The following is a 27,306-nucleotide window of genomic DNA, read 5'->3' on the forward strand; positions in this document are numbered from 1 at the left end:
TGGAATATTTTGTAAAAAAAAATATATAAAAAAATATATGTATTCTTTTAAAAAATCCAGTAAACCCTAAACCCTAAACCTGAGTTTTTGTTGTAAAAAAACACACTCCAAGTATTCCAAAATTTGGGTCGGGCTGAATAAGAATTGGGTTGTTATTTTGCAAGCCAGTTTGATTTCTTACATGTATATTTATGTATACTAAGGGTGTGTTTGTTTGAAGGATTTTGGTGGACTTCTACTATTCATTCTATTTTTCCCCCAAAAACATTAAATCAAACACCTATTTTTTATTTTTTATATTATACTAAAAATCAATTTTACATTCAAAACATCACATCAAACCCTATTTATATCACATCATACAACTATTCAAATTCAAAATTTTTACTATTCAAATCCCAACTCAAAATCCAAACCCCCAAACAAACACACCCTAAAATGTAGAGTTTGTTTGTTTAGTGTTTTGATCTAAAATTTTATTTTTGACGTAGGTATAAAGAATTGTATAGGTAATATAAAAAATAATATTTTATATTAAATGTTAATTTTTGTAAAAAATAAAATACTCTCTCCGTTTCATATCTATATATCTATTTGCATGGAATTTTAGAAATATTAGTATTATATTTGGATAAAGTAAAAATAAATGTGAAAAGACTAAATTAACCCTATTAGTAATATAAAAGTAACGACGTTTGTGTAATATATTGTAAATTTGAAGGATATTTGTAATGTTAAGTACATGATACAATTACTAAAAAAAATAGATATTTTGTTATGGGACGAACCAAAATAAAAAAATAAATAGATTATTAATGGACGGAGGAAATATATATTAAAAATTGTATCAAAAAAAATTGGAAGAACAAACAGGCTCTCTCTCTCTTTTAAATTTGTAATCAAAATTTATGCTATGTAATTTTAATATTTTTGATTGATAGTTTTTTTATATATAATTTTAAAAAATAATAATAATAAAGTATAATTTCTTTATTAACTAAAGAAATATAAATATTATTAAAAAAAAAAGAAAAGTAGATCTAATTTGAAGAGATAGAGAGAGTACATTTATATTAACACAAAATACATATTCTGTTTGTCCAATTTAATTTGTAGAGTTTACAAAAATAGGCATCACTCAAAATTTGATCCCAACCCGACACAAAAAAAAAAAAAAAAAAAATCGTACTTGAGTCTAAAAAATAAAGTCGAAAAAATTCAAACCATGCCCGGACTTATTAACGTCAGGCCGTGCCTGATCTGACCCAAATATTAGATTAAATATAATTTTTAAAAATAGATTTATAAATATATTAATAAAAGATTTTATGTTAATAATGCAAGTGTAGTTCAATGGTTCACATTGTTTTAAGTGTAGATATGAGGTTGTGGTGAGTTCAATTTTCAAACTAGAGAAAAACAAAAACTCCGAACCCAAATAGAAGAAGATGACAAATTAAGTAGGGTGGACAGTAAATAAAAATAATTAAAAAAAAATAGGATGAATAAAGTAATAATATTTAATTTAAGATAATATATTTTTATGTTTTATACAATTATTCATATCATAAACTAAAAATCAATTCATCAAAAAATATTGGTTTACCAGAGCCATTATTTCTGTCTGCTACCAGTGTAATAATTTTGTCATTAAGTCTAAAAAATATGTTTTTTTAATAATTATATTTTGGGGGAAAAAAAGCAAGTTTGATTATAATATAATTAAAATGTATCAATTTTGGTATTAATAAAAAAAATTCATCAATTTTAGTCTAGTTATAAACAATTTGAATCAATTTTGATATCATCGTTAAAAAACTAACGAGAAATGCTGATGTGGATGTAACGAGATTGACTTGGCAACTGAACTAAGAACAATACGGTCGTGTACAATTATTCACGCTTATGTTCAATTGTACACGGCCGTGTATGTTTATGTTTTGGTTTAAAATTTTATTTTTTTGTTATATATATATTTTCAGAAAAAAAAGTAAATTTGAATTTATAATAGTTGATATAGTAAAAACTGAAAAATAAATAGTAATCCAAATATAATTAAAATATATCAATTTTTATTTTAATATAAAAAAAAAACCAATTGGGTATGTTATTTTGAAAAATTTTACCTAAAATTTTATATATTAATAATTAATTTTACATTCCAATACAATTTTTAACAATTTCAGCATGGACGTGTATAATTGTACACGATTGTGTTGTTTCCAAGTCGGCTACCCTATCAACCCCGTTACAATGTTTTGAATGTAAAATAAATTTTTAATATAATATAAAAAAATGTGTTTAATTGAATATTTGTGAGAGAAAATTTTTGGTAAATAATAAAATATTACGCAAAATTTTTCAAAATAACATATTCGATTATTCAAATTTTTTATATTCCATTTTTAACTGTATAAACTATTATAAAGTCAAAATATATTTTTTTAAAATAATATATAAAAAACTGAAAATTTAAACAAAACAAATATAATGAAACATATTTGTTAAAATAAAATAAATACATATATGGATAAATAAAATTATTTATTGTAAATACACAATATATATAAATTTAACTAACGAGAAAAAATAATTACATTATCTTTTACTTAAATTTATATTAACTTTTTCTTTATCCTAATCTAAGAATATTTTATTTTGTAAAAAATACTATTCTTTAAAATGTTGTTTTTTTTTTATCACATTATATAAATTAAAAAATAAATATATATTTCTCTTTTATAATTGCATTACTTCCTTTTTATTTTATTTTACAATTTAAATTACAGTATTTAAAACAAAATATTTTACCATAGCAGTGAGAAAGATGCAATAATTTTATTTACTCAATTAGTCCCATTTAATTTGTTAAATTTATTATTTTTTATGCGTATTGTCCCATATAATTTACTATTTTTTTTTAAAAAAAATATAATTATATACTTTAATCATATTTTAAAATTCATAATTTATAATATTTTGTTATTTTAATTAAATTATTTAGACATTTAAATCTTAATATAAAACTATTTTTATTAAATTATAATTATTTTTATTAATATAAATTTTAATTACTTACTAATTATATAATATTTAAAATTATTTAATTAAACTAAAGTAAAAAGAATTTAAGGGAAACGTGGAGAGAATATTAATTTTATAATTTTTGAAAAAAAAAAAAGTAAATACCCACATTAAACTCCATGCTAAAATTAAGTACATAAAAAAATAATACTTCGTGCTAAATTGTCCTATTTGTAGGTACCTGTATTTAGCAAATAATTAAGAAGTATATATTTTAAAATAATTATGATTTAATAAATATAATTACATATTCAAATTAAAATGACTAAGTAATTTAATTAAAATAAAAAAATTCTAAATTATAAATTTTAAAATTTAATTAAAATGTATAAGGATTTTTAAAAAATATATATATATATATAAATACTATCACATAACAAGATCTCCATTTACTTTTTGGGTGTATTGATTTTTAAATACTCCTCCGTTCTAATGCAATAGTTTTGTTTATTATTTATGTCCGTTCCAAAATAATAGTTTCATTTCTATAAATAATCATATCACCGTAAAACTATCTATACTTTTTCATTATTATTACACAATTGTCACTACTTTTTACACTAATATACTCACAAGGGCAAAGAAGTCATTTATTCTTACTTTTTACCAACTACCAATATAATATCAATATTCTGGGACGGAGGGAGTATTAATTATTATATCAAATCGTAATACAAGTCAAGAGAAAATTACAAAAATATTTATATTAGTGTCTAATAATATTAATATAATGACATTTGTACAAAATATTATACAAATATAAAGATATTTTCAATGTTAACACAAATAAATACTCCCTCCGTCCCAAAATAGTTGTCTTGTTTTTCTATTTTTGTTCGTCCTAAAACAATTGTCTTGTTTCCTTATTTAGTAAGTGTGGTCCCACTTTATAATAAAATTATTCTTATTTTTTTCAAACTACTCATAGTTATTAGTCTAATCTACTTTTTAAAATCCTTCAAAAGTAAAGGCATTTTAGTCTTTTTTTTTTTATTTATTATACTTTATACCTACTTTCAATTAAATACTACTCCCCCTCTCCCATAAATATAATCTTAATTGGGTTGGATACGAGATTCAATATTGATATTATATTGGTAGTGAGTAGAAAGTATGGATAAAATATTTTTTTACCTTGTGATTGTATTAGTGTAAAAAGTAGTGATAGTTGTGTAATAAAAATGAAAAAGTAGGGGTAATTTTACAGTGATACGGTTATTTATGAAAATAAGACTATTATTTTTGGACCAACAAAAAATAGTAAATAAGATTATTGCACTGACACACATAGGAGTATTATTCCTTAATTTTGTGTCAACACCCAATAAAACATCTTTTTTGGGACGAAAATATATTATTTTATGGGACGAAGAGAATATTAAAAGGAAAAAAATATAAATAAAAAACAAATTAAGTAAAAAAATAAATAAATAATGAGGTCATGTCTGACATCCCACCGCTGGATTCCGCGGCAAGCCAAAATACACACTCACACTCCACTCACTCACCAATTTAAAGCATTCATTTCTACCAATTAGTGATTTGATTTGATTTGATTGATCGATAGATTCCCACTCTTCCCTCTTCTTTTCTCCCTCTCTCTCTTCTGATCACACTCATAGTCAGTAGTCACAACCTGAACCCAAAATTTCAATTTCAATTTCAAAATCGACGGAAAAACATGGGAATGGCAACTCCTCGCCGGGAGGTTCTTCTCCCGCAATCAGTGGAGACGGAGATTCAAAGAATCTGCAGGGAAAAGGATGTGGATCCTCTCAGGGCGTACACGAGAGTGATGCTTGCGGAAATGGGGGAGCAGAATGCTCTTAATATGCTACAGAAGATAATGTTAAGCCCCAGGCTTCGGAGCTTCAGCGGCTTCGTCAGGCAGTTGACGATAACAGAGTACCCGGCCATAGCTGAAGCTGTGTTCGACGAGTTCGGTTACGATTCTCCTTGGAGGCAGAATATGCAATCGTCTTCTCCTTGTTCTCCGCAGAATCTTAGTAAGTAAAGTCCCTTTTGCTTTTGTAGTTTTAACCTTCCTTTGTTGTATTGTGCTGCTTGGCTGCGCTTCAGTGTTGTTCTGCTTCGTTGTTGTGTTTTTGGTGGAGCACTTTAGCTTCGTTCGATCACAATCACAGAAGAAAAAACTGTGGAAAATGCTGTATACTGTTCATAGCTCATCGAACAAATATTAAAAAATATAAAAATTACAGTAATTTTTGGGTACTTATGAAATTTTGGTATACCCTTACTTTACTGAAGTTCAATATATATCATAAGTTCAGAATATATAGGTTTTACAATGTATAGTATACTAGAATATCAAATAAAATATAATAATTAGATAAAAGTAGATAAAAAAAGTTTTAGTAATATATTTATACTGCTATTTTTAACTATGATAATTTTCAATTTTTAGTTATATTTTGTTACCATTAATTTTGCAATCTACAGTTCATTTAGATATGTTAATTTACAGTACCGGTATGCCAAGAAATCGAGTATTGGTATGAAAATATTTATAAGGAATAGTTTGGTATGGTATCAATATGATATTTTCTCATGTCGGTATGGTATACGATATGCCGTAAAATTTTTGATATACCATACTGTACCACCTCTACAGCTGCATGATTATGTATATATTTATTTTTTGGAGCAGTTACTGATGGAATTGTTATATGGAATTTTGGATTATTGTCAGATGGTGAAAGTCTGCGGTCTCCCAAGTCAGGTGGTTCGGCGCCCTCACGGTTGTCCGGCTTGGATGGGCAAATTCCTCAAAGTGTCAGTCGTCAGCTATCTTATGGTGATGAATCTCAAGAGAAAAGAAGGGCTGATGTTAGCAGTCAATCATCACAAAACGGCAAAGTTAGAAGCACGACTGAGCCAATGAAGAACAGTAGGCAGCTGATGGTTTTGAGCGAACTCGAATTTAGAAAATTATTTATGGTTCTAAGCTACATTGGGAGGTAATTGCCTCTTCTGGCTTAGTTATTTTGTGTTAAGGGTGTGTTTGTTCGGGGGTTTGGATTTTGAGTTGGGATTTGAATAGTAAAAGTTTTAAATTTGAATAGTTGTATGATGTGATATAAATAAGTGTTGATGTGATATTTTGAAAGTAAAATTGATTTTTAGTATAATATAAAAAATGGGATGAATAGTGTATTTGGGGGAAAATCTCCCAAACAACACACCCTTAGTGAATTTTATTAATTAATTGTGAGCTAATCACTTTGTAGGAAAAGTTTGGAAGATGTGGTTTCCGTAGATGAAGCTGAAGAAATATTTAAAATGAAAGATCTCCCAATGAGAAATTTTGAGTCCATAATTTGGGATAAATATGGTCAGAAGTTCTGTCAGAAGGAAGATCGTTGCCAGGTCTATTTCGATAAAGCTTGTAATTTATACAATGATCGGTAGTATGTTGCAAGCATGTGGTTTTGTTGACCTCTAAACATAAATGCTTTTGTTCTTGTTTGAATGTTTTAATGATTTGACATGTGCTTTTTCGAGATCAGAAATATGTTAACCTCGTCTGTTTGTTAGATCTTTATAATATAATAAGGTCACTACGGGGTAGAATTCTAGTCGGAGAAATGATCTATTGTATGTCAATATCTCAAAAGAGTAGTTTTATTGGATTTAGTTATTATACATTTATATTTAATAGACTTGTAATCATGTATCTGTCTTCCAAATCTAGGAACTTTTAACAATCAATTGTCCTTTTTCTTTTCTTTTCTTCCTTTTTTCGTTTTGTTTTTTTCTTCTAATTAGTTTATTTCTAAACTAGGGGATCATTGTATAATGAATTTGCGTTGTCAAGTAACTTACATTGATTGAGCTTTTCTTCAAACTATGTCTTTTTTCTTTCTTGCAGTTTCTTGATTGGGATTCAAGGAAGACCCATCTCTACTACTGCCATTTCTTCCCTGATAGAAGTTACTACCTCAGGGTCAGTCCCAAGCTCCGGCCTTTACTTGATTTATCGGATTTTATCTTTTCCTTTTCAAAGCTTTGCTAAGTAAAAAATCATAGCCAATATTATGCCACTCCCTTTTTTAATAGACCAAGTTGTGGAATTTCCATCATTTTTAATGGTGGTAGCATATTAGCATCTCACATTTGGTACCTTTGTATAGAATTGAAAAACATCTTAATTTTTCTCACACAATGTGACCTCTCCAGCATTTCAAAAATTTTCTCCCTTTTTAAAAATTATTATTCTGATTCAATCGTATTATTTTCTTCGTTGGCCTTGATCGTAACTAATGCTTATTTTTTGGATGAACCAGGGTCCTTATCTAAATAGTTCAAGAACTCACTTACAGAAATCATTAGGTGACGATAATGTATTAATGGTGAAGTTTACAGAGGGTGGTGCATATGACACTAACAACATTGTTGAAGAAGGCATTTTTGTTGGTCTGAGGCAATATCGATTTTTTGGTAAAACTTTAATTATTTTCCTTGACTATGGGTATACTTCCATAACTTTCTAACGAGACAAAAAGTAGCTTCTTTTTATTTGCCATGATTTCTTGTTCCAAGGCATTTTGGTTCCTTCATAAAATGAGCATCCCAGCTCCCGTTTTCATTTCATGCTTTTTAGCTAATTTTACAGGCACCACAAACTTACACTTTGAATACTTAAATGATAAGGTATGCATTCTAGAAGCATAATCTTTGCACTAGCATGTCAGTCTGACTCTGCCTTTCACTTTGTTTTCTTACTGGTACTGCAGGCTATACTGATTGTGAACAGTATGTGTGACAAAAATTTTAATCAGAGGTTCTCATAAAAAGCTATTTAATTTTGTAAGATGTAGACTATCTTTACAACTTCACACTAAGCACAAGTTTCAACTAACTAATTTATTTATTTATTTTTTGTACTCTTGGTTTGATAATTTGTGAATAAATAATTTTGTTATCTTAAACATCTAATCTCGCTAATGCTCTCATACCCCAATACTTCTTTTGCCCAATGTGTCAAACATGTGCATGAAAAGGTGGTCTACTATAATTACAAATATACTGATCAATTATGTAATTCTCACTAGCACATAAAGGTTTGTCACCTTTTAAATTTCTAATTTCCAACAAAATTAAAGATGGCTAAAGTATACAATGCTTCAATATGTTCATGCATACTAATTCTAGTGTCTTCTTTCTACATCTAAAGGAAATGTTGACTTTTTATTATAAGATCTTTCTCTACCATTGGAGGTTTGTTTTCTTGTTCTATTAAAATAATTGGAAGAATGTAGAATGCCTTTTTTGTACTCAAGTGTGCTTCCTCTCATTATAGCAATTGGACACAATGAAAGAATATATGCTTTCAACATATTTTACATATAACTAAAAATAGTTTTCGCTTTCATTCTAATTTAATAAAAATCGTGGCTGAGAAAGCTTTGATCTTTGATTTCTTTTGGAAGTTTTCCTTGATCAGAATGTGCGTGATAAATAGTGAGATGAATAGATGATTCTAATTTATTTAGCAAATATGGTATAATGATGTTCTCCCTTTTGACTGTTATCCAGTGTTCAAAGAAGGGCACAAGAAGGCAAAGAAGAACCAGACGGAGGATAAAAAAGCTCCTTACTCTTCTGGGTGCTACTTTATTCATCTCAACTCTGAGAAATCAATTAGTGAAGCAAGGCGCATGTTCATGCACGTTCACACTCTCCCCAGTTTAGCAAAATACATGGCCAGGTTGATATCATGACAGATTGTCATCATAAATGTTATTGGCTTGTTTGGATTGATTTTTTGAAAAACTGAATTTGAATATTCCATGTTATCAGATTCTCACTTATCCTTTCAAAGACAATAACGGTTGATGTGGATTTTGCTGCTGTTTTGATTGAAAGAATAGAGGATATTCCTTTCAAGGTATGATTTAAATTCTTACTTCAACTGACTTATTTCATTTAATTTTATGTTGCGATTGTCGATTTTATACTTTATGATTCTTGTTCCAATCCTGTAGGACAAAAATGGAACTCCTATTCCCGATGATGATGGGAGTCCAATTTTGCACACAGATGGTACGGGATATATATCTGAAGACTTGGCAATGAAGTGCCCAAAATATTTTACCAGGGCAAAGAATGTCTCTGATAATCATTTTGAGGTAAGAAATTTGAATTTTGCTTTAATATGACAGCCTTGTAATAAATCCTCAGTTTATTTAAATAATGGAAAATGGAGTACTTGAGTGTAGCCATTTCACAGTTTTATTATCATTTAAGTTTGATGGGTCGAACTTGAAAATCATTGATAGAAAAGCATGATGCTCATGGGAAAAAACATTCTAAATGGGAGTTGATCATGTGCGAAACTTGTTTTAGAAATATGCTGTTGAACAATATAAAAATATGTTGAATCACATGAGAAATCCGTTGAACTGCACAAAAAAATATGTTGAAAGATATAAAGTCTCAGCACCGTATTGAACTGTAGTATCATAGTGTAAATTTGTTGGAACATGTACATATATTGAACACGTGTATATTGAATGAGGAAAAATTGTTAAACCATGAGTAAATATGTTAAACTGAAAGTGTTTAAAGATTATATGTTGACGACAAATTGATCTGTTGAACGTATTTGATGTTATTAGTTTTAATTAGCAAGATTAGTGTCTTGGATTTATGTGTTTAGTCTATATGAAGGATAATCCAATAAAAATTCATCTATGCCATTCTTCCAATTTTAACAATTGTATCAAAGTAGAAGACTTTGCTTCAACCTGTGTTCAGACGCTTTCTTCAATTTTCAATAAATATTTCCCTACCGTCTAAATCCAAAAGTTGATCATATATTCCGAACGGGCATACTCTGGCAATGATACAGAGCAAGAGCAGGGAAAGTAGGAGGTTAAGATGAAGAGAGTCTTGCCCGTTAGTTGTATATTGACGACGGGGACGTGCTCCAATTAATAAAAACAAGATGAATAAGATAAGAATAATCGAACCGTTTGCCTAAAGAACAATAAAATGTAAACTAAGGAACAGCTCACAGGCTAAGCCCATGATACAGTGTTTTTGTTTGAAGAATTTTGTGGGATTTCTACTATTCCTACAAAATTTTTTTTCCTAAAACATCAAATTAAACACTTATATTGTGTTCTTTTGTGGGTTTTACCCAGGTTTTTACTATTCGGATTCTTTTTTTCCTAAAAAAATATCACATCAAACAATTATTATTATTTTTTTATATTATACTACAAATTTATTTTACATTCAAAACATCACATCAACCTCTATTTATATCACATCAAACAACTATTTACTATTCAAAAATCCAAACCCCAAAACTAAAACCCACAAACAAACACACCCTTAGTTTTCATCTTTTTATATAATACTAAAAATCAATTTTACATTCAAAACATCGTATCAGTATTTTTTTTTTTTCTTTTAAAATCTTGGACGAATGTACTAATAGTCCTTTCGCTCTGGGTTTGTTATGTTGTATTAGGATGCAGTACATAGATAATTGAGAATTTCATACATGTCTTATGTGTCTTAACTTTGCGCCGGGAACTAACATCCCATGAATACATTTTTTTCTATATGGTAACCCTTTCATTGAAGTATGTGCTTATGTTAGCTTTTTTTCTATAATGTGAGCTCAACTCCTATTGAATGAGTTTTCTAAATTATAATTAAATTGTAACTTTGATTTGTTTGAAGATTTATTTATCATTTTTTTCTTTCTTTTTCTTTTTTGTCAAAAAGAAATTCTCTGTTGAGCTTGAAAACATAAACAGTAGAAGAGGAGAGGAGACCAGGGATAAGTATCCGGTATGTTTATTTGGCCACTTGTTAAAATATTGAATCTTTCTCCATGAATTCTTATCTAAGGTATTCTTTTTGCATTCTCTAGCCTTTACTTATGCAGATGCGTTTGTTCCATGATGGTTGTGCTGTCAAAGGAACCCTTCTGCTCAACAGGAAGGTATAGTCACATGTTGTCACAATTTTGTTTGTGCTTATGTTTATGGATTTAGCATCTATGAAATTGCTGTAATATTTCAAAATGATGGAGTCACCGCAATGTTGAATCCCACCCTCACCCACAAACCAGTTGAAAAGGGCTGCTTTAAACACATATCCCATTCAAATTTTTACTATTTCCAACTGCAAACCCAACTCTCAATCCCACAGCCTGAGTTGTGGGCAAGAGCTTCGGTTTTTACATATCTTGTTGATTGGTTACATACTTAATACTTGATTGGTATAGCTTAAACCAGGAACAATTCAGATTCGTCCATCCATGATAAAGGTTGAACAGGACCGTTTATTGCCAATGGGAAAACAATTTTCTGCACTGGAGATTGTCAACATAAGGTATGTCTATAAAAAATTTAAGTTTTCGCCATTTCATATGAATTATATCAACTTTTTGCAAGATAATCATAGCTGCTACAAAATGTAGGTATCTTCAAGCTCAATTATAGTTTATGTTACATTGATGCAACATAATATTAGCAGTATTCTATTTTACAAGCATTCATACAGCATTGCATATGCTAGTGTGTAACTGTTCTCTTAAGAATCATGTTGTCATTTTGTGACCTTTTAATTGAATTCATGCGAAATGTGTCTTAAATGACTCTTAGTTTAATTGATATATAATGTCACTCTCATCGCACTTTACCCTGTAAAGGTTTGTGTTGGCACAATTGTTATGTTGTCAGACAATCATAAACTTGATATTTGCCAGAATAAGTTTAACACTCCTTCATTTATCTATGTTCTTAAAGTAGGCTTGGACTTATCAGATACCTCCATGCATACATATAGCAAGAATAATGATATTATCTAGTGTATCCCCTGTTTATTTAGTTCATGTTGGAGTTCCCTTGCTTTGTTTCCAACTATTGACTTTGTTTTACAGCTCTAGACCTGGAAAAAGTTTTCTATCAAAGAATTTGATTGCTCTTTTAAGTTATGGAGGAGTTCCTCAAGAGGTCTTCCTGAATTTGCTGACGGAAGTATTGGAAGAGACTCAAAATGTATACACTGATAGGAAAGCAGCTCTGAGAGGTATGCGTCAGTGTAATTCTTCTTATTGTCTATAAATGGTCAATTTCCACACACTAACTTACCCTCAACCACAGTGCTCAACAAGGGAAATAAAAGCAGTCCAATGCTTCCTTAATCTAAATTAATGTGTCAAAAGTCATCTAATTGTCACTTTCTTGTTTCAGTGGAAGCCTCTTAATCTAATTTGTTCCCTTTCCTTTGTTCTTTTTTTTTCTTTGTTTTGCAGCTGCCTCCAACAGCGACTCAATAGGTTTTGTGCCACTGCGATTGATTTCTTGTGGTATACCTCTTGACGAACCCTATCTTCAACACTGTTTGTCAATAATTAAAGGTATAGAGAAAACCAAACTCAAAGAAGGGAAGATTCCAATCAGTGAAAGCTTTTACGTGATGGGGACAGCCGATCCTACTGGTGTATTAGAAAATGATCAAGTCTGTGTTATCCTGTATGTGAAAAATGATTCCTTCCTTGCATATACTTGCTTCTCCATTGATCTAAGGATGCTGAAATTCTGCATTACATGTTAAGTTTGTTTATGCAAGCTCTTTTTCTAGATTTGATTATGGCAAGGTTTACCTCGTTTGTTTCTGCGATGAATAAAAATAGTACAGCTCAGTAATAACCATGGCTTGTCAATCACACCTGATTTGGAATTTATCTTGAAGAAAGAAAATTGTCTAGAAAATAAAATTGGATGTACTCCTGTGCATCAAATTCTCAACATTCATTCTTGTATATCATTTAGGAACTTGTGTATAAGTTCCCATGTCTTCTTTTATGTTCTGTAATTTACAATCCTCCCATAAATTTTTCTTGGTGACAACTTCTGTTGAATTTGCAGTGATCATGGCCAAATTTCCGGGAAGGTATTAGTTTACCGAAATCCTGGATTGCATTTCGGAGATGTTCATGTCATGGAGGCTGTGTTTGTAAAGGAATTGGAAGAGTATGTTGGCAATGCAAAATATGGAATTTTTTTTTCAACCAAAGGCTGCCGCTCTGCAGCTTATGAAATTGCAACTGGCGATTTTGATGGAGATTTGTATTGGGTTTCAAGACACCCTGAGGTTAGGCAAAGTTCATGTTTTAATTGACAACTTTGCAGATCAGTTTGAAATTCGGTCATTTTTCTGCATGCTCCTGAAGTAAGTGTCTGCAAAATACATCTTCATGTTTTATTAAAAATGAACAAAACACCCTATCTGTTATTTATTGCATAAATTCTCGTTGTGTTAGCATAAAATCTGTATAAAATGGTTCTTTTTTTCATCCAAAAATAATGATGATTAAAAATCACACGTCCACTTGCGGATGATCTTGTGTTTAATAGAAATAAACACCGTGAAATTTCTAATATAACTATGTATTAAAAGAAATAAAATAGATAATACAGCTTCTTATCCCAATCTTGTCTAATAAATTGAGGCATAGATTTATCTTCGATGTCTATCTGCATATTAGGGGCACAATTCTTAGTCATTGTCTTTTGGACAGAGAATATGCTATTCATGTTTTATGATATCAATATATTGTGCCTATGAGTTCTATTGGACAGAAAGAAGATTCTAGACATTGAAATATATTGCAAATACTATATATAGGAAACAATAAATCGTATTAGTAGGTGGCTATGAGGCTATGAGTTCTATTGTGCAAAAGTTAAAACACGTTAGTTTGGTTTAACTCCCAAACACTTGCCCTACTATGCATCCAACGTTTTTCCCAAATATTACATAAGTTAAGGACCCACTTACAATATTTTATTTTTCTCTCTTTAATAAATAAGTAAATATATAGTCATTTGAAATTCCACATGTTTGATAATTTATATTAACCATATATAACTATATATATTTTAATTTATTTTTATTATATAAAATTATATTATTTATAAAATAATATCCATATTGAATATATTTTTTATTGAGATATATTTTCAAAACATTTAAATACATATTTTAAATTTATTTGAATCATATATATTACATCATAAATAGATATTAATTAAATAAATTCAGTCGAACCAAACTTCCAACCACAAATCCAACCATCAAACCAAACACTTAGGGTATGTTTCTTTGGTTTCTTTTTTTCCTTTACTATTTTTTACTCTACATTTCCCGAACAAAATATTTTTATTGTGATTATGATGGTTTTGTAGTATTTAACAATCTACCATTTGTTTCTAATATATTGCATTATGTCGGAAAAGTGTGAGCCTTTTGGAAGTAGGGTGAGTAAAGTCTATTGAAATGATCTGTTTTATCATATATGTAAATATTTTTATTGCCGCACCAAATGGCTTCGAGTCATGAATTGAAAACTAGGGATAACTTTTCAGTACTAGCATCAGATGTTCTTGGTAAGAATCCAAAATCAATCTTGTGGACTCAATTAGTGAAGCATATCTATTCAGCCATGGCACATTTGGGAAAGGACCCAAATCATCTCAGAAAAACAATTGGAAATGAAAAACAATTCTATTGTTAAACACGTGTATGGTCTGCTAACTTGCAGACATAAACATGAGAATAAATTATATCTAATCCTTTAATGTATGTATATCATAAGAAATCTTTTGTAGTTTTTGTTTAGAAGAACACATATTTGTGCAATGAAATAAGTTAACTGGGAAATTATAAAAATTGATCGTTCCTAATGCATAAAAGGAAACTAATGTATCATTTTCATTCCTATTTTCCTACACCTAACAGTGATTAATTCATTTATAGTTATTTTACCATTTGACAAGTCATTAATATATATGGGCGATCATTTCAGAACTTATCATCAATCAAATAATTTGTTAGTTCAATGTGAATTCAACAAATTGAACATCAAATATAATAGAAATTCGTTCTAAAACTTCATTCATTCAACTTCTATTTATTTTATATAGGAATTAAACATTTCTTTCCGTCCTTCTCAGCTACTGAAATATTATGAAGCAAGTGAACCATGGACCCGCACATATAAGACAAAAGGTTCTACAGGGAAAAATCCTCAAGAGTTTTCAGATCTGGAGTTAGAAACTCAACTTATTCAACATTTTCTGAATTCAATGAAACCAAGGTAATCAGTCCTTGTCGTAATATAGAACATTTTGTAATTTATGTTGGTTTATGATTTCCATTGTAAAATTACTTGTTGCATAATTTTGTGATAGCTTGTCATATCTCTCTAATGACACTTACAAAGGCTGTGAAAGTTTCCTGGATTTTGGTTTCTATAACTATACATAGGGAATACACATGTATGGTCACATAGATGCGAGGAATTGGTTTATAGCATTCTCTGCAATGGTGGCAATTTCTGTTTGAAGTCTTCAAAATTACATTACCCGTACAATATCTAACTAAATAGAAAAATGTATCAAGTGTTTCGTCGTCTCTATGAGGCAGTTGTTTCAGTTCCTAGTTCAGTAGTGCTAACAATATAACCTTATTCTGGCCCCTTTTTTTTTTTTTCTCTTCAAACTTGATATAATAGAATTTAATCTTTTCTGATACTGTCTACTCTGCCAGCTTCAGCATGGCAGCAGCGTCATCCAGCTGGCTCTCTTTTATGGATCGGCTGTTGTCGTTACGCCAAGATTGTAGCTCTGAAAAAGAATCTTTGAAGAAAAAAATGAAGCAACTGATTGACATCTACTATGACGCACTTGATGCACCTAAAAGCGGGAAAGAGGTTAGTTTTTGTCAGCATCTTTTGGCTCTGTTTACTTACATTTATTTTCACACTATTTATCAAAATTTTTCCTCCTTAAAAACAACTCATTCAACACCTTTTTTTATTTCTTATTACATAAACAAATATATTTTATATTCAAAATATCACATTCAACACTTACTTTCCATCCAAATTTTTTCTATGTCCAAAATAATCCAAAACATTAAACACTTTTGTGTTTTTTTGATTTTTAGGTATTGGGTTTTAATGCTTTTTTAGATAAAATAGTCGTTGGGTAATGTTTAATATAGAAAATGGGTATTAGATGTGATGTCTTTTTAGAGAAAATAAGATATTGCAGAGTATACATACATCATGTATATATAATAAAGAACCCTTCCAAAACATGTCTAAATGCATCTCGTTATTTTACGCTGGCGATTTCATAGCAGTCTTCTACCATTCTGTAAAATTCATGTTTTCTTGCACCATTTAATAGATAATTTTTCATGACCCTGTAACATTGTTGAGTGCAATAATCAGTTTATATGGTTTGACTTGGAAACATAAATCAAAGTTTCCATAACCTTTTCGTGATCTGGATGTGTTCTTTAAATGCTATATTGATCTCCCAAACCAGGTAACAGTTCCCAACTGGTTGACAGCAGAATTGTATCCCCATCACATGGAAAGAGGACCAGAAAACAGCTACTCATCCTCTTCCATACTTGGAATAATATATGACAAAGTGGTAGCCTTCAAGAACGAGCCTTTGGCGAAGAAAGGTGAATTCTGCTTCATGATTATCTTTATTCCTGATTTTTGGATATGACTATGGACTATTTGGTTTCGGGATTGGCTTAGAATGCGTTTGTTTTGTGAGATAATTTGAATGGGTATTTTTTTATGTGAGGTACGAGAAATTGTATAGGAAATATAAAATAATGAATGTGTGAGGTATATTAATATTTTTTGGAAAACGTGTGTATTTTTTGTTAAAGAACACACCTTTATTCTTTTTCCAATTAGATTTACATAGATAAATTTGACTTGAGTGACACTTCATCTTTGTGCAGAAATATGGAAATTGCCGTGTTTTGCAGATCCGGATCCGGATTCATACAAAATCTGGAGCAAACACCATGCCAACTACTGCAGGGAAATGAGTCAAGCCCTCAACAACAAATCAAAGAAAGATACTTCAAATGATTCTCCAAATCATGTGATCCAAAAGTACAAGCAGGTATCTATTTTGTTATATTGCAATAAAGTTAATGAAATAAGAGTGTAAAATTCTTCTATTTTCTCCAAAATTTCCTCCAAATTTTTCTCTAAATTTTAACTCCACACTAACCCACACTAATTTTCTTCTAAAAAGAATATTCAACATATAAATTTTATTTTAAAACAATTACATAACCTTTATTCAACTTTTATTTATTTACATATTAAACTCAAAAATACTTTTGTGTAATATAATGTTAATTTACTTTATATTATGTAATATATTAATAATGACATATTTATTGCAATATGAATAATTATATCTAATTTATAATTTATAAAATAATACAAAATATAAAAAGAAATTAAATTAGAAATACTAAATATTAAAAATAAAAAATTTAAAGGACCAAAAGGAAAAAAATCATAAATAAATAGAGGAAAGAATGGCTTTGTTTGGAGCGATTTTGCTCCAATTATGATAAATCTTCCATAATTAGAGACGGTTGGAGTTGATCTAAGTCTCGAAAAAAAAAGAGCTGTGCTGTGCTCTTAACAAATCATAAATGAATGCAGCTGTTGTACGAAGCTCCTGAATGGGAAGAAAGTCCAAAGGACTCTGAAAAGATCGCCGTCGAAGCAGTTGCTATATACAATGTGGCGTACGACTATGCAATGAAGAACGGTGTTGCAAAATGTAGTTTTGCTTGGAATGTAGCTGGTTCTACGCTCTGTCAAATGTTTGCTTGCGATATGTTTGGACAAAAGGAAACGCCGATTGCAATTCTACCATCGGTTCTTCGAGAATTGGTGCGCCAATAATGGCTTGGGCAAACGATGACATATGCAATGCAGGTAACAATAACTGTTCGTGTTTGTGTTCATGCTTTTTGCTGTTTAATCTGTGTGTTGTTAAGCTTAGTTGTAGAATATGTCCTGTGAAGATATGATGCTTAGGTCTCCTGAGCCCTGCGCCCTGTTGTGTTATGTTAGTGTTTCTGGTAATAAAAATCTAGAAATGTCGAACATTATGTGGAGATTTAGAAATTGTTCGATGTTGTGATATTTTGATTGGGATTTTCTTTATGTTGTTGAGCATATATATATTTTTTATGCTCCTTCCGTCCGGCTCTAAGTATCTTATTTACCTTTTGCGTCATTGTATTTATCATTAAAAGTATTTTTGTATTTGTATTATTTTTTGCACAAATGTCATTATAATAGTATTATAAGACACTAATAGAAGTATTTTTATCATTTTTTCTTGATTTGTACTATATTTTCATATTATAATTAATATTCAAATATCAACACGTAAAAAATAAATGGGATCCTTAGAGCCAGACAGAGGTAGTATATAACTTTGGACCTGTAGTCGATACTCGAAAATGCGCACTAGATAATCCCTATAGAGAACCTAATATCCTGCGAGCTAGGGTGATTGAACATATTTGCATGTGTTTATTTGATAGGGAAATTGAATATTTACTAAAAGAAGGAAAAAGAAGAGAACCAGCCCAAATTTCCGTGACATGCTCAATAATTTATTAGTGATGATTTGAAAGTATTTTGAATATGATTTTAAATAAATTTTTTGATAACAAATACTAAAACAAATTTAGAAACATAAAAGAACAAAGAGTTTGTTCATGCAATTTACTTTTTTGGCACAATTTCTCATAAATATTAAAAATGTGTAATATATTTTAAAGCAATATATATATTTTATTCACTCACTACTACTTCCGTCAACCTCCCTCTAGATTTCTATGCTATAGCTTACATAGAACAAGAGCTCCAAATTTCAGCTCAATTTTGCAGACATATGTTTCATTCGAGGCCTATACCTAGTCTCTACTCCAACATCGGCATTCGAATACCTACCCATGATACACCAATCTTGTACTGAAATTTATGTCTTAGCTGCCACCGGGATCTCTGGATCTTGCGCAACAATGTAAAGTGTTCTCTTCGATTACTTGTAAGAGTGTAGATCAGCGTGAGTATCCTTATACCTCTGAAGCATGTAATCTTGGCATTTGATCGGAGGGTACCTGAGAAAGAATGACAAGAATCCGTAGCTCGACCAGCTTTGTGCCGGCTAATCTAAAGTAGCTTAGCTTAGATCACTAGCTTTTCTAAAAACTTTGTGGCAATCAACTAAAGTATTTGATTTAGAACTGAACTTTACTACTCCCTCTCTCCCAATAAAGTGTTTACTTTATTGTAGATACTAAAATTTAAAAGAAATATAATTAGTAAATAATTAAAAAATATATTAGCAATAATAATTATATTATACTATAAATAATTATAGATTAAAATAACTAAATAATTTAATTAAAATTAAAGATTATGAAATCTAAAATGTGATTTAAATGTATAATTATTTTCTTAAAAATAAAATGGACAAATTAGATGAGACAGATCGAAAATTTAAAAAAAAAAAAAAGTGAACATTTTATGAGGAACTGGGGGAGTATATGTTAGGGGCCTAGTGTAGAAATTTGGTAGAATGTATAGATTGATAGAAATGGAAATGGAAATGGAAATCAATTTACTCACTTTGGAGGATTCTTCTCTGATTGACATGTCGGGAGGCATTCGACGATGCAATCATGGCTTGGTTCGATGAAGAATGCTATCTGCTCGATTGCAAAAAAGTAAATAAAATTAAAAAAATCAAAGTTAGAATTACTTTCATCTTCCAATGGAAGGGAAAGAGTTGTAAGAGTAGAGGAATCCGTTCAGCTTACAGAATATCGTTCTTGGGTATTAATCAATACTCGGTGGAGCGTGGACCTGCATTCAAATATTTAAAAGACATTTCAAACTTTCCAAAGATCATACATCGAATAAGAAAATACTTTGCAAGATTACATTTATTGTTCGACAAGTACACATCAAATGTGGTAACATGATAAATGGTTCGGCTCTCTTATCTTGATTTCTCGAGCCAAGAGATTACAAAGTCATAATCTTATTACCACAATTTCAAAGCGGCTAAAATTAGTATAGAATAGGAATAACATTTAAAGCACCAAAGATCGAATATTTATACAAACGGATTTAAAAGATTCATGATACCTGAATATGCCATTGCTCCAGCACTCCAACATATCGCCAAGATTAACTATAAATGCCCTGAAGCGTATTCAGCATCGAACAAAAAAATAATAAAAAATCAGTGTCCGCCCCGGGCAAAATGCATCAAAATTTAGATTGTGTTCTTTTGTGGATTTTACTTACGTTTTTACTATTCAGATCTTTTTTTTTTTCTCCAAAAATATCACATCAAATAATTACTTTTCTTTTTTTATATTATACTACAAATTTATTTTACATTCAAAACATCGCATCAACCTCTATTTATATCACACCAAACAACTATTCAAATTCAACTTTTTACTATTCAAAAATTCAAACCCAAAAACTAAAACTCACAAATAGAGACACCCTTATGTATTGATGTACCATGGGTAGGTAGGTATTCAAATTCAACTTCTTTTATGTATTGATGTGATGTTTTGATGTGAAAGTTAATATTAGTGTAATATAATAAATAAAAAAATAAATGATTGATTTAATATTTCTAAGGAAAAAAATAAATTGGAATAGTAAAACAGAAAATCAAATTTGACAAGTAAACACACCCTTTTACGGGTGGTACGTATTTCCAGATCTGAGGGTCAGCATCCCTATCTTCACATATCTGCAAAAATATCGAAACAGTTCAGCCAACCTCGACCAAAAATTGAATACATACAAGATAATAAATACAGCATACCTGAAGACCTAATACATCATCTGTAGCTAAAAGGGTAATCAAGCCGAAATCGGAATGTGCACCAGCTCCAAATATTCCTTTATGGGACTCAGACATCCGAGCTAACGGTCGAGCAATTTTAAGTATAAATTATAGCAATGGTGAATGTTACTTGGATCAAAATCTTTATAATCCTTACCTTCATAATGTAAAAGCCGCAATGTTGCAATAGGTTTCATGAGCATTTCAGGTTGATCAAAAAAATCATAGTTTAGGTCAAGTGCCCGAGCAATCAACCGCGAAATAGCTCTTCCGACTTCCCTGTGTTTTTTATATTGTTTATCGACACACTGAGTAAGTTTTGATCTAGGAAACAATGACTTGGAAATAGAGCTGGAAAACAAACAGTTCGCAAACTTAGTTCGGTTTAGCTCGTTTGAGCTCATTAATAGCTCGTTCCTTAATCTACACGAGTCGAGCACAAACATAAATTTTAGTTCGTTGTGTTTACGAACAAGTTCGAACTTGTTCGCGAACGTTCGACAATAATAAATAAAATTAATAAATATTTAATAAGTAAATCTATTTTTATAAATATAATATATTTAATTTATTTTTTAAAAAAAAAATTCTCTTAACGAGCCGAACTGAATACGAGCAAAAAATTGCTAAACGAGCAGAGTGCAAACAAAAATTTCAACTCATATCTCTTAATGAACAAACACGAGCCGAGTTTGAATCCTTAACAAGCCAAACTCAAACATGACAAACTCGACTTGATTCAGCTAATTTACAGCCCTACATGGGACACGGGTAAACTTACAGTGCTTCATGATGATATTTCTCCATTGTTTCCCTCCATCCTGGTAGACTATCTTTTTGGAAACAACAACAGAAAAAAAAAAAGAAAAAAAAAAGAAGAAGATAAATTCAAAACATGCTTTTAATATCAAAATTAGTGAAATAATTGCACCAATCTACAAAGACCGATAAATATCATCGAAGATATATATATATATATATGTATATAAAACACAATGGTATGAAAGCATAAAAGAGTGTTCTAAGGGCTACGTCTTTAATAAAGGGACAACCTTCAGAAGGCCAAATGTTCGTTCCATAAAATGGCTTTTGTGCATCGGGATCATCTTCAGGTACTTCGACACCAATGTAATATCCCTCTTTATAATCTCCTGTTATATGTATATATATATATATATATGTATATTGATGAAAAACTACCTTTAGAAATTGAGAAATTACCTTTTAAAATTGAAAAACATAACAGCTGAAGCACCTACCATCTATCTGATTAACAGGATCCAAATACTCATCAAGAACAGGGGTATACCCTCGATTTTTCTTGTTCCTTAAAAGCTTGATCTTTTCTTCAGCAGGCAAGTTGAAAAATCTTCTGCTTTGAGCGAAAACCTCACCCATGAATTCCTCAGTGATTCCATGATTAATCACATAGAAGAATCCCGAGGACAAACAAGCCTATGGTAAAGGTAAAGCTGAGACTCTCAACATCAGTTAAAAGTTTTAAATCAACAAGAAGTTCTATTTTCTAAAACACATATTTAATTGAAAGTAAATAGAGAAGGGTGTCTTCCTCACTAATCAAAATGAGCCTGCCAGACTATATTTCACTTCCATGGATGAAATATGAGCTCAAAGCAATAATTTACAGGATTTCCTTACATCACTTATTAGATCAACTGCTACTATCAATTCCTGTTGGACTTTGCTTTTTCTAGGAGCTACTAATTTTAACATTAAGCTACCCCCAAAATAGTTGAACTCTTCTTTGGTGTCAAGGTAATAGCTATGAATAGTCATCGACAATTTGATGGTTATTGGTTTTTAAAAGTCTTCTATATTTAGTTTATTCATAAGGAAATTCTAGTTAATCACGGGCAAGCAAACATATAAAACCACCAAGCGTCGTGTGAATAACTTAGATTAAACAGTTCACAAGGAGAAATTTGTGATAATATTAGACCTAATTACATATAGTGTGTCAAAAAAACTTACACTCAAATCCTACTACTTAAGTTGGATCATAATTATTAACTTAATCGATGTGAAACACTAGGTCCTTAATCGCATCTAATTTCTCAAAACACCTTCCTCACAAAAGCTAAACCTTGCAAGTTATAATTTTAGCCTTTAATTGATAAATTTTAACAGTTAGATTTGCTAATAGCTTAAAACTAAGTGGAATGACCAAGGACTAAAATTACACTCACAATTATTATGTCGGTCAAAATTTTAACAGAATTAGGTATTAAGTATTAAAACTGAACTAAGATAATAAACAAGGGATCAAAACTATAAAATTAAATTTAAGGAACCAAAATTAATTAAAAGGGTGATGGTTTGTTCATCCAACAATTTTTTGCCAAGATTCCCAATGAACATTAATAAAAAAATAAAATATATACACACGCCACATAATATAAATAATATATATACACTATTCTTTTATAAAAATCAAAGGATACAAATAATAAGAGTTTGTGTGGGTTGATTCTAGGTCCGCCCACCAAATACACATGGCACAACCAAGGGTGGAACTACATTAGGGCTTGGGGGTAATTAACCCCCAAGCCCAATTTTTTATAATTATTTTAGTATTAAAAATATTAATTTTTATATATATTTTTTAAAATTATTAATTAAATATTAAATAAATTATAACATTTGGTCTCTCGGATTTAGATGCTAGTTTCGTCACTTCTACTTAATCCAATGAAATATTTTATAGTTCGATCTCAATTACATGTTATACTCACATCAATCTTAAAAATTCTTAACCATTCACTTTAATCTACTAAATATCCTATAAGGGTGTGTTTGTTTGGGAGTTTGGATTTTGGATTAGAATTTGAATAGTAAAAAGATTGAATTTAAATAATTTAATGATATGATATAAATAAGTATAGATGCGATGTTTACAACATAAAGTTGATTTTAGAATAATATTAAAAATAAACAAATAGGTGTTTTGATTTGATATTTTCGGAAAAAATATTGGTGTGAATAGTACAAATCCTTCTAACAAAACTAAATTCAGCTATCCCAACTTATTTAGTTCATCCATCCATTTACTTATTTATGGGGCAAATAAATTACTCAGTTAGTCAATCACATTTAACTTCCCAACAGTTCTAAAACGATTCTGCTTTTTGCTTAGCTGAAAGTAAACCAACACTCAACATCGTCAGGCAATTAATTAAACGAAACCTAATCAATCCTGTCTGGTTAGGTTTGGCTTTGTGTCTTTTTTCCCAATATGAGCAAAATCAAAATTAATATATATAGCACTATCGACCAATTTGTTTGCAGGCAGAGATAGAAAAGCCTAAACCTAAAATCTAATTATTCCAATAAAATTCTCATCGGAAAATTAACAGAGCGGCGGCGCGGATTCAACATGTGGAGCAGAAAAGTTACCTTCCTGAGGAGGGAGACAGTTGATTGAATATCTGGAGAGGAGAGATCGATGCAGTTGAGGTTGGAGATGTTGCGAGACGGCGGTGGAGCCTCTCCGTCGTTATCTCTGCCCGCCATACTATACTTTTGTTCTGTCTCTTTCGTCTTCAGCTTTTTACCTCAATCCTCGTATTTCAATCGTTTTAAGTTCCAACTGTTGAGGTTGGAGATGTTGGGATAGGCTGTGTTTAATTGCGAGGTTTTTAGATTTTTATCAGTAAAATTTTGGATTGAAATATTTATTTGATGCAATATAAATATAAACATGTGTTAAATATAAAATTATATTTTAATTTAATAAAATAAATAAAAATTAAGTGTTTGATTTAATTTTATTTTTAAAAAAAATTGAAATAGTAAAATTAAGGATAACCTCACCCATAGTAATTTTAATTAATTTATTCTCTCTTTTGTTCGTCCACAAAAAATACTCCTTCCGTCTCTATTTTGGGTTTATTACTATATATACGAGATAATTTAGGTAAAATATAATTAATAGATAATTAAAAGGTATATTAGTAAAAATAATTATTATTTAGTAAAAATAATTATAGATTAAGATTAAGATAACTAAATAGTTTAATTAAAGTTAAAAAAATTATAAAAATTTAAAATTTAAAATGCCTTTAAAGTGCATAATTATATTTTAAAAATAAAAATGACAAATTATGTGTGACGGACGAAAATAGAAAATAGAGACAAATTATATAGGATGGAGGAAGAAGTTCATTTGTAGGGCATAGAATTTAAGAAAAAATGAATAATTCATCTATCTCATATTTATGTATTTGTTTGTTTGTTGTACGGAGTTTTAGAAATATTAGTACTCTTTCTGTCCGTCCGCCTATAAAAGTCACATTTACCTTTTGTGTCGTTGTACTAATTTTTTGAACAAATGTCCTTTTATTAATGTTACGTACAAATAATAATAATAATAATAATAATAATAATAATAATAATAATAGCAGGATCTTAAATGGGCAGAAAAGGAGTATTCAGGTCTGTTGGTCCACAGTTGGATAAGCAGGTCGGAAGGTCCGCGGTCGGATAGGCAGGTCGAAAGGTCTGCAGTCGGACAGGCGGGTCGGTTGGTCCTCGGTCGGATAGGCAGGTCAGAAAATCCATAGTCGGATAGACAGGTCGGAAGGTTCGCGATCAGATAGGCAGGTCGAAAAGTCCGTGGTCGGATAGGCAGGTCGGATGGTCTGCAGTCGGATAGGATGGTTTGCAGTCGGTTGGTTCCCAGTCGGTTGGTCTGCCATCGGTTGAGTCGGCCAATACGGAGTTTGGACCAAGCGAAGAAGGTCTGTTAATTAGTCGCCCAATTAAGTGAACAATAGTTCAGTCGCTTGGTTGGGGCGACCATTGAATCGTCTTGAAAGACCAGAGGGTGGTTGCTTGATGGGGCGACCAAGGAGTCGTTTGGTCTAGCGACCAGTTAGTCTCTGGAATGGTTAGTTGGGTTATGCGGTTGGCAAGACGGTTGCCGTAACCGACTAGACGACGTTTCAAAACGTTCCGTTGTGGGCGGTTGACGGCGGTTGCTGGTGACGGTTCCGAAACATCTCTTCTGAGGAATATTTAAGGATTGGGGTCAACAACTGACAGTATCTTCAATCGACATCAAATTCAAAAGAATTGCCTTTGGGGATCACCACTTTATTTTTTATTTTATTTATGTATTGTGTTTAGAAATTCCTAATCTCAGACACTAATTATATCAAATTCGAAGATAATTTTCTATTTCCGGATTTTACTTTTATTGTTGAAAAATTGCATCAACAATTAATATTACAAGACACTAATGAAAGTATTTTTGCATTTTTTTTTTAATTTATGCTATGTTTTGATATAGTAATTAATATTCAAATGTCAAAATACAAAAAGTAAATGAGACCTTTAGAGCCGGATATAAATAGTATTATATTGGGATATAGTATAAATAAAGATAAAAAAAGAGACTAAACTAATCTTATTAGTATTGTATGATATAAAGTTAATGACATCTGTGTAGTATATTGTAAATTTGAAAGATATTTATAGTGTTAGATAGATAATACAATTACTAAAAAAATAAATTGATACTTTGTTATGAGACGGACCAAAATAAAAAAATAGATGAATTGTTAAGGAACGGAGTAAGTATTTTATTGAAAAGTGGCAGATAGTTGAGAGTATTTTTAAAATTTAGTTAGAAATAAAAATAAATAAATAAAGAGAATGTAATAAAGTCAATGGTATTTTTTTTTTAAATAAGTATTGAATGAAATGAAATAATTAAATGTTAATTTGTTGACTTTGCCGAAATTAGTAATGTCATAAATTTAGCGGACAAAATTGAAAAGTGACAAAAAAATATTTTAAAAGATAAAGTTACATTTAAATATTTTATTATATAAAATTTTTTAATATATATGATTAATGTGTGAAAATTATTATAATGTATAAACAATATGTTATATTGAAATTTTTTTATATAAATTTTTATTAAAATAGAATAATAAATTTGTAGAAGTGGAAAAAAAAAATTAGAAACATGAAAGTAATTTGTGTAAAGATTGTGCAAATTATTTTTACTATCGCCATTTTTTATTTTCAATGTGGGACTATGATAATTTACTCTTTAAATAAATATAGAAGTTTAGAAAAATTTAATATATTTTACATATTGTTTCAACCATAAAAATTATCTAAAAAATTAAAATTAAAATTAAATTAAATTTGTTGAAATTGAAATGAGATAAAATAGAATAGTGAAAGAAAATGTATTGATATGCAGCAAAGTGAACTAAATGTGTTTTTTCAAAAAATTGTACTGACGAAGATTGTTGGGGGACGAATAAATACATTAATAATACGTTTCCAAATACTTCGAATTTTTAGGTAAGAAGTATTCGATATTGTGTGTTTTTTGTTTTTGTTTTTTTTGTTTTTTTTACCAAAACTTAATTGTTTAAGTCATGCTTTTAAAAATAAGAAAATAAGAAAATGTAAATAT

General features: G+C 29.9%; 2 protein-coding genes across 6 annotated transcripts; one reads left to right on the forward strand and one right to left on the reverse strand.

Annotated features, from left to right (window-relative positions):
* The first annotated feature begins 4,618 nt into the window (after positions 1-4,618).
* LOC127239743 (probable RNA-dependent RNA polymerase 5) lies at positions 4,619-18,169 on the forward strand. Its single transcript, XM_051258032.1, has 19 exons — positions 4,619-5,090; positions 5,795-6,062; positions 6,333-6,471; positions 6,974-7,048; positions 7,389-7,542; positions 8,641-8,812; positions 8,905-8,992; positions 9,090-9,233; positions 10,843-10,908; positions 10,991-11,062; positions 11,348-11,454; positions 12,005-12,153; positions 12,380-12,599; positions 12,996-13,221; positions 15,084-15,226; positions 15,679-15,841; positions 16,464-16,608; positions 16,900-17,066; positions 17,624-18,169. Exons 1-19 carry the CDS (start codon positions 4,766-4,768, stop codon positions 17,867-17,869), a joined length of 3,069 nt encoding a protein of 1,022 aa, XP_051113989.1. The 5' UTR covers positions 4,619-4,765; the 3' UTR covers positions 17,870-18,169.
* A 551-nt stretch (positions 18,170-18,720) lies between these two features.
* Positions 18,721-24,484, reverse strand: LOC127239748 (2-oxoglutarate-Fe(II) type oxidoreductase hxnY-like). 5 transcript variants are annotated; one of them, XM_051258041.1, is made up of 11 exons: positions 24,270-24,484; positions 22,115-22,310; positions 21,908-22,006; positions 21,637-21,688; positions 21,013-21,134; positions 20,835-20,935; positions 20,701-20,759; positions 20,135-20,191; positions 19,804-19,849; positions 19,613-19,692; positions 18,721-19,101 (listed from the first exon to the last, which is right to left on the reverse strand). In XM_051258041.1, the coding sequence occupies exons 1-11, from the start codon at positions 24,384-24,386 to the stop codon at positions 19,023-19,025; spliced, it is 1,008 nt and encodes a 335-aa protein (XP_051113998.1). In that variant the 5' UTR covers positions 24,387-24,484; the 3' UTR covers positions 18,721-19,022. The 5 variants fall into 5 exon arrangements, with proteins under 5 accessions (XP_051113998.1, XP_051113999.1, XP_051114001.1 ...); XM_051258042.1 differs by having other exon boundaries at positions 22,115-22,327; positions 24,270-24,413; XM_051258044.1 differs by lacking the exon at positions 24,270-24,484 and having other exon boundaries at positions 21,637-21,684; positions 22,165-22,306.
* Positions 24,485-27,306: the final 2,822 nt, after the last annotated feature.

This window comes from Andrographis paniculata, unplaced genomic scaffold (genome assembly GCF_009805555.1).
Source record: "Andrographis paniculata isolate CXL003 unplaced genomic scaffold, ASM980555v1 Contig78END, whole genome shotgun sequence".
Classification (NCBI taxonomy): domain Eukaryota; kingdom Viridiplantae; phylum Streptophyta; class Magnoliopsida; order Lamiales; family Acanthaceae; genus Andrographis; species Andrographis paniculata.

Excerpts from the sequence above, each read along its gene's own strand:
- LOC127239743 (XM_051258032.1), top strand. The coding sequence starts at position 4,766 with ATGGGAATGGCAACTCCTCGCCGGGAGGTTCTTCTCCCGCAATCAGTG. Across the intron at positions 8,993-9,089 it reads TAGAGGATATTCCTTTCAAG|GACAAAAATGGAACTCCTAT; the intron begins GTATGATTTAAA and ends CCAATCCTGTAG. Across the intron at positions 12,600-12,995 it reads GATCAAGTCTGTGTTATCCT|TGATCATGGCCAAATTTCCG; the intron begins GTATGTGAAAAA and ends TTGAATTTGCAG.
- LOC127239748 (XM_051258041.1), bottom strand. The coding sequence starts at position 24,386 with ATGGCGGGCAGAGATAACGACGGAGAGGCTCCACCGCCGTCTCGCAAC. Across the intron at positions 22,311-24,269 it reads CTGTCTCCCTCCTCAGGAAG|GCTTGTTTGTCCTCGGGATT; the intron begins GTAACTTTTCTG and ends CCTTTACCATAG. Across the intron at positions 19,102-19,612 it reads TCAGAGAAGAATCCTCCAAA|GTACCCTCCGATCAAATGCC; the intron begins GTGAGTAAATTG and ends ATTCTTTCTCAG.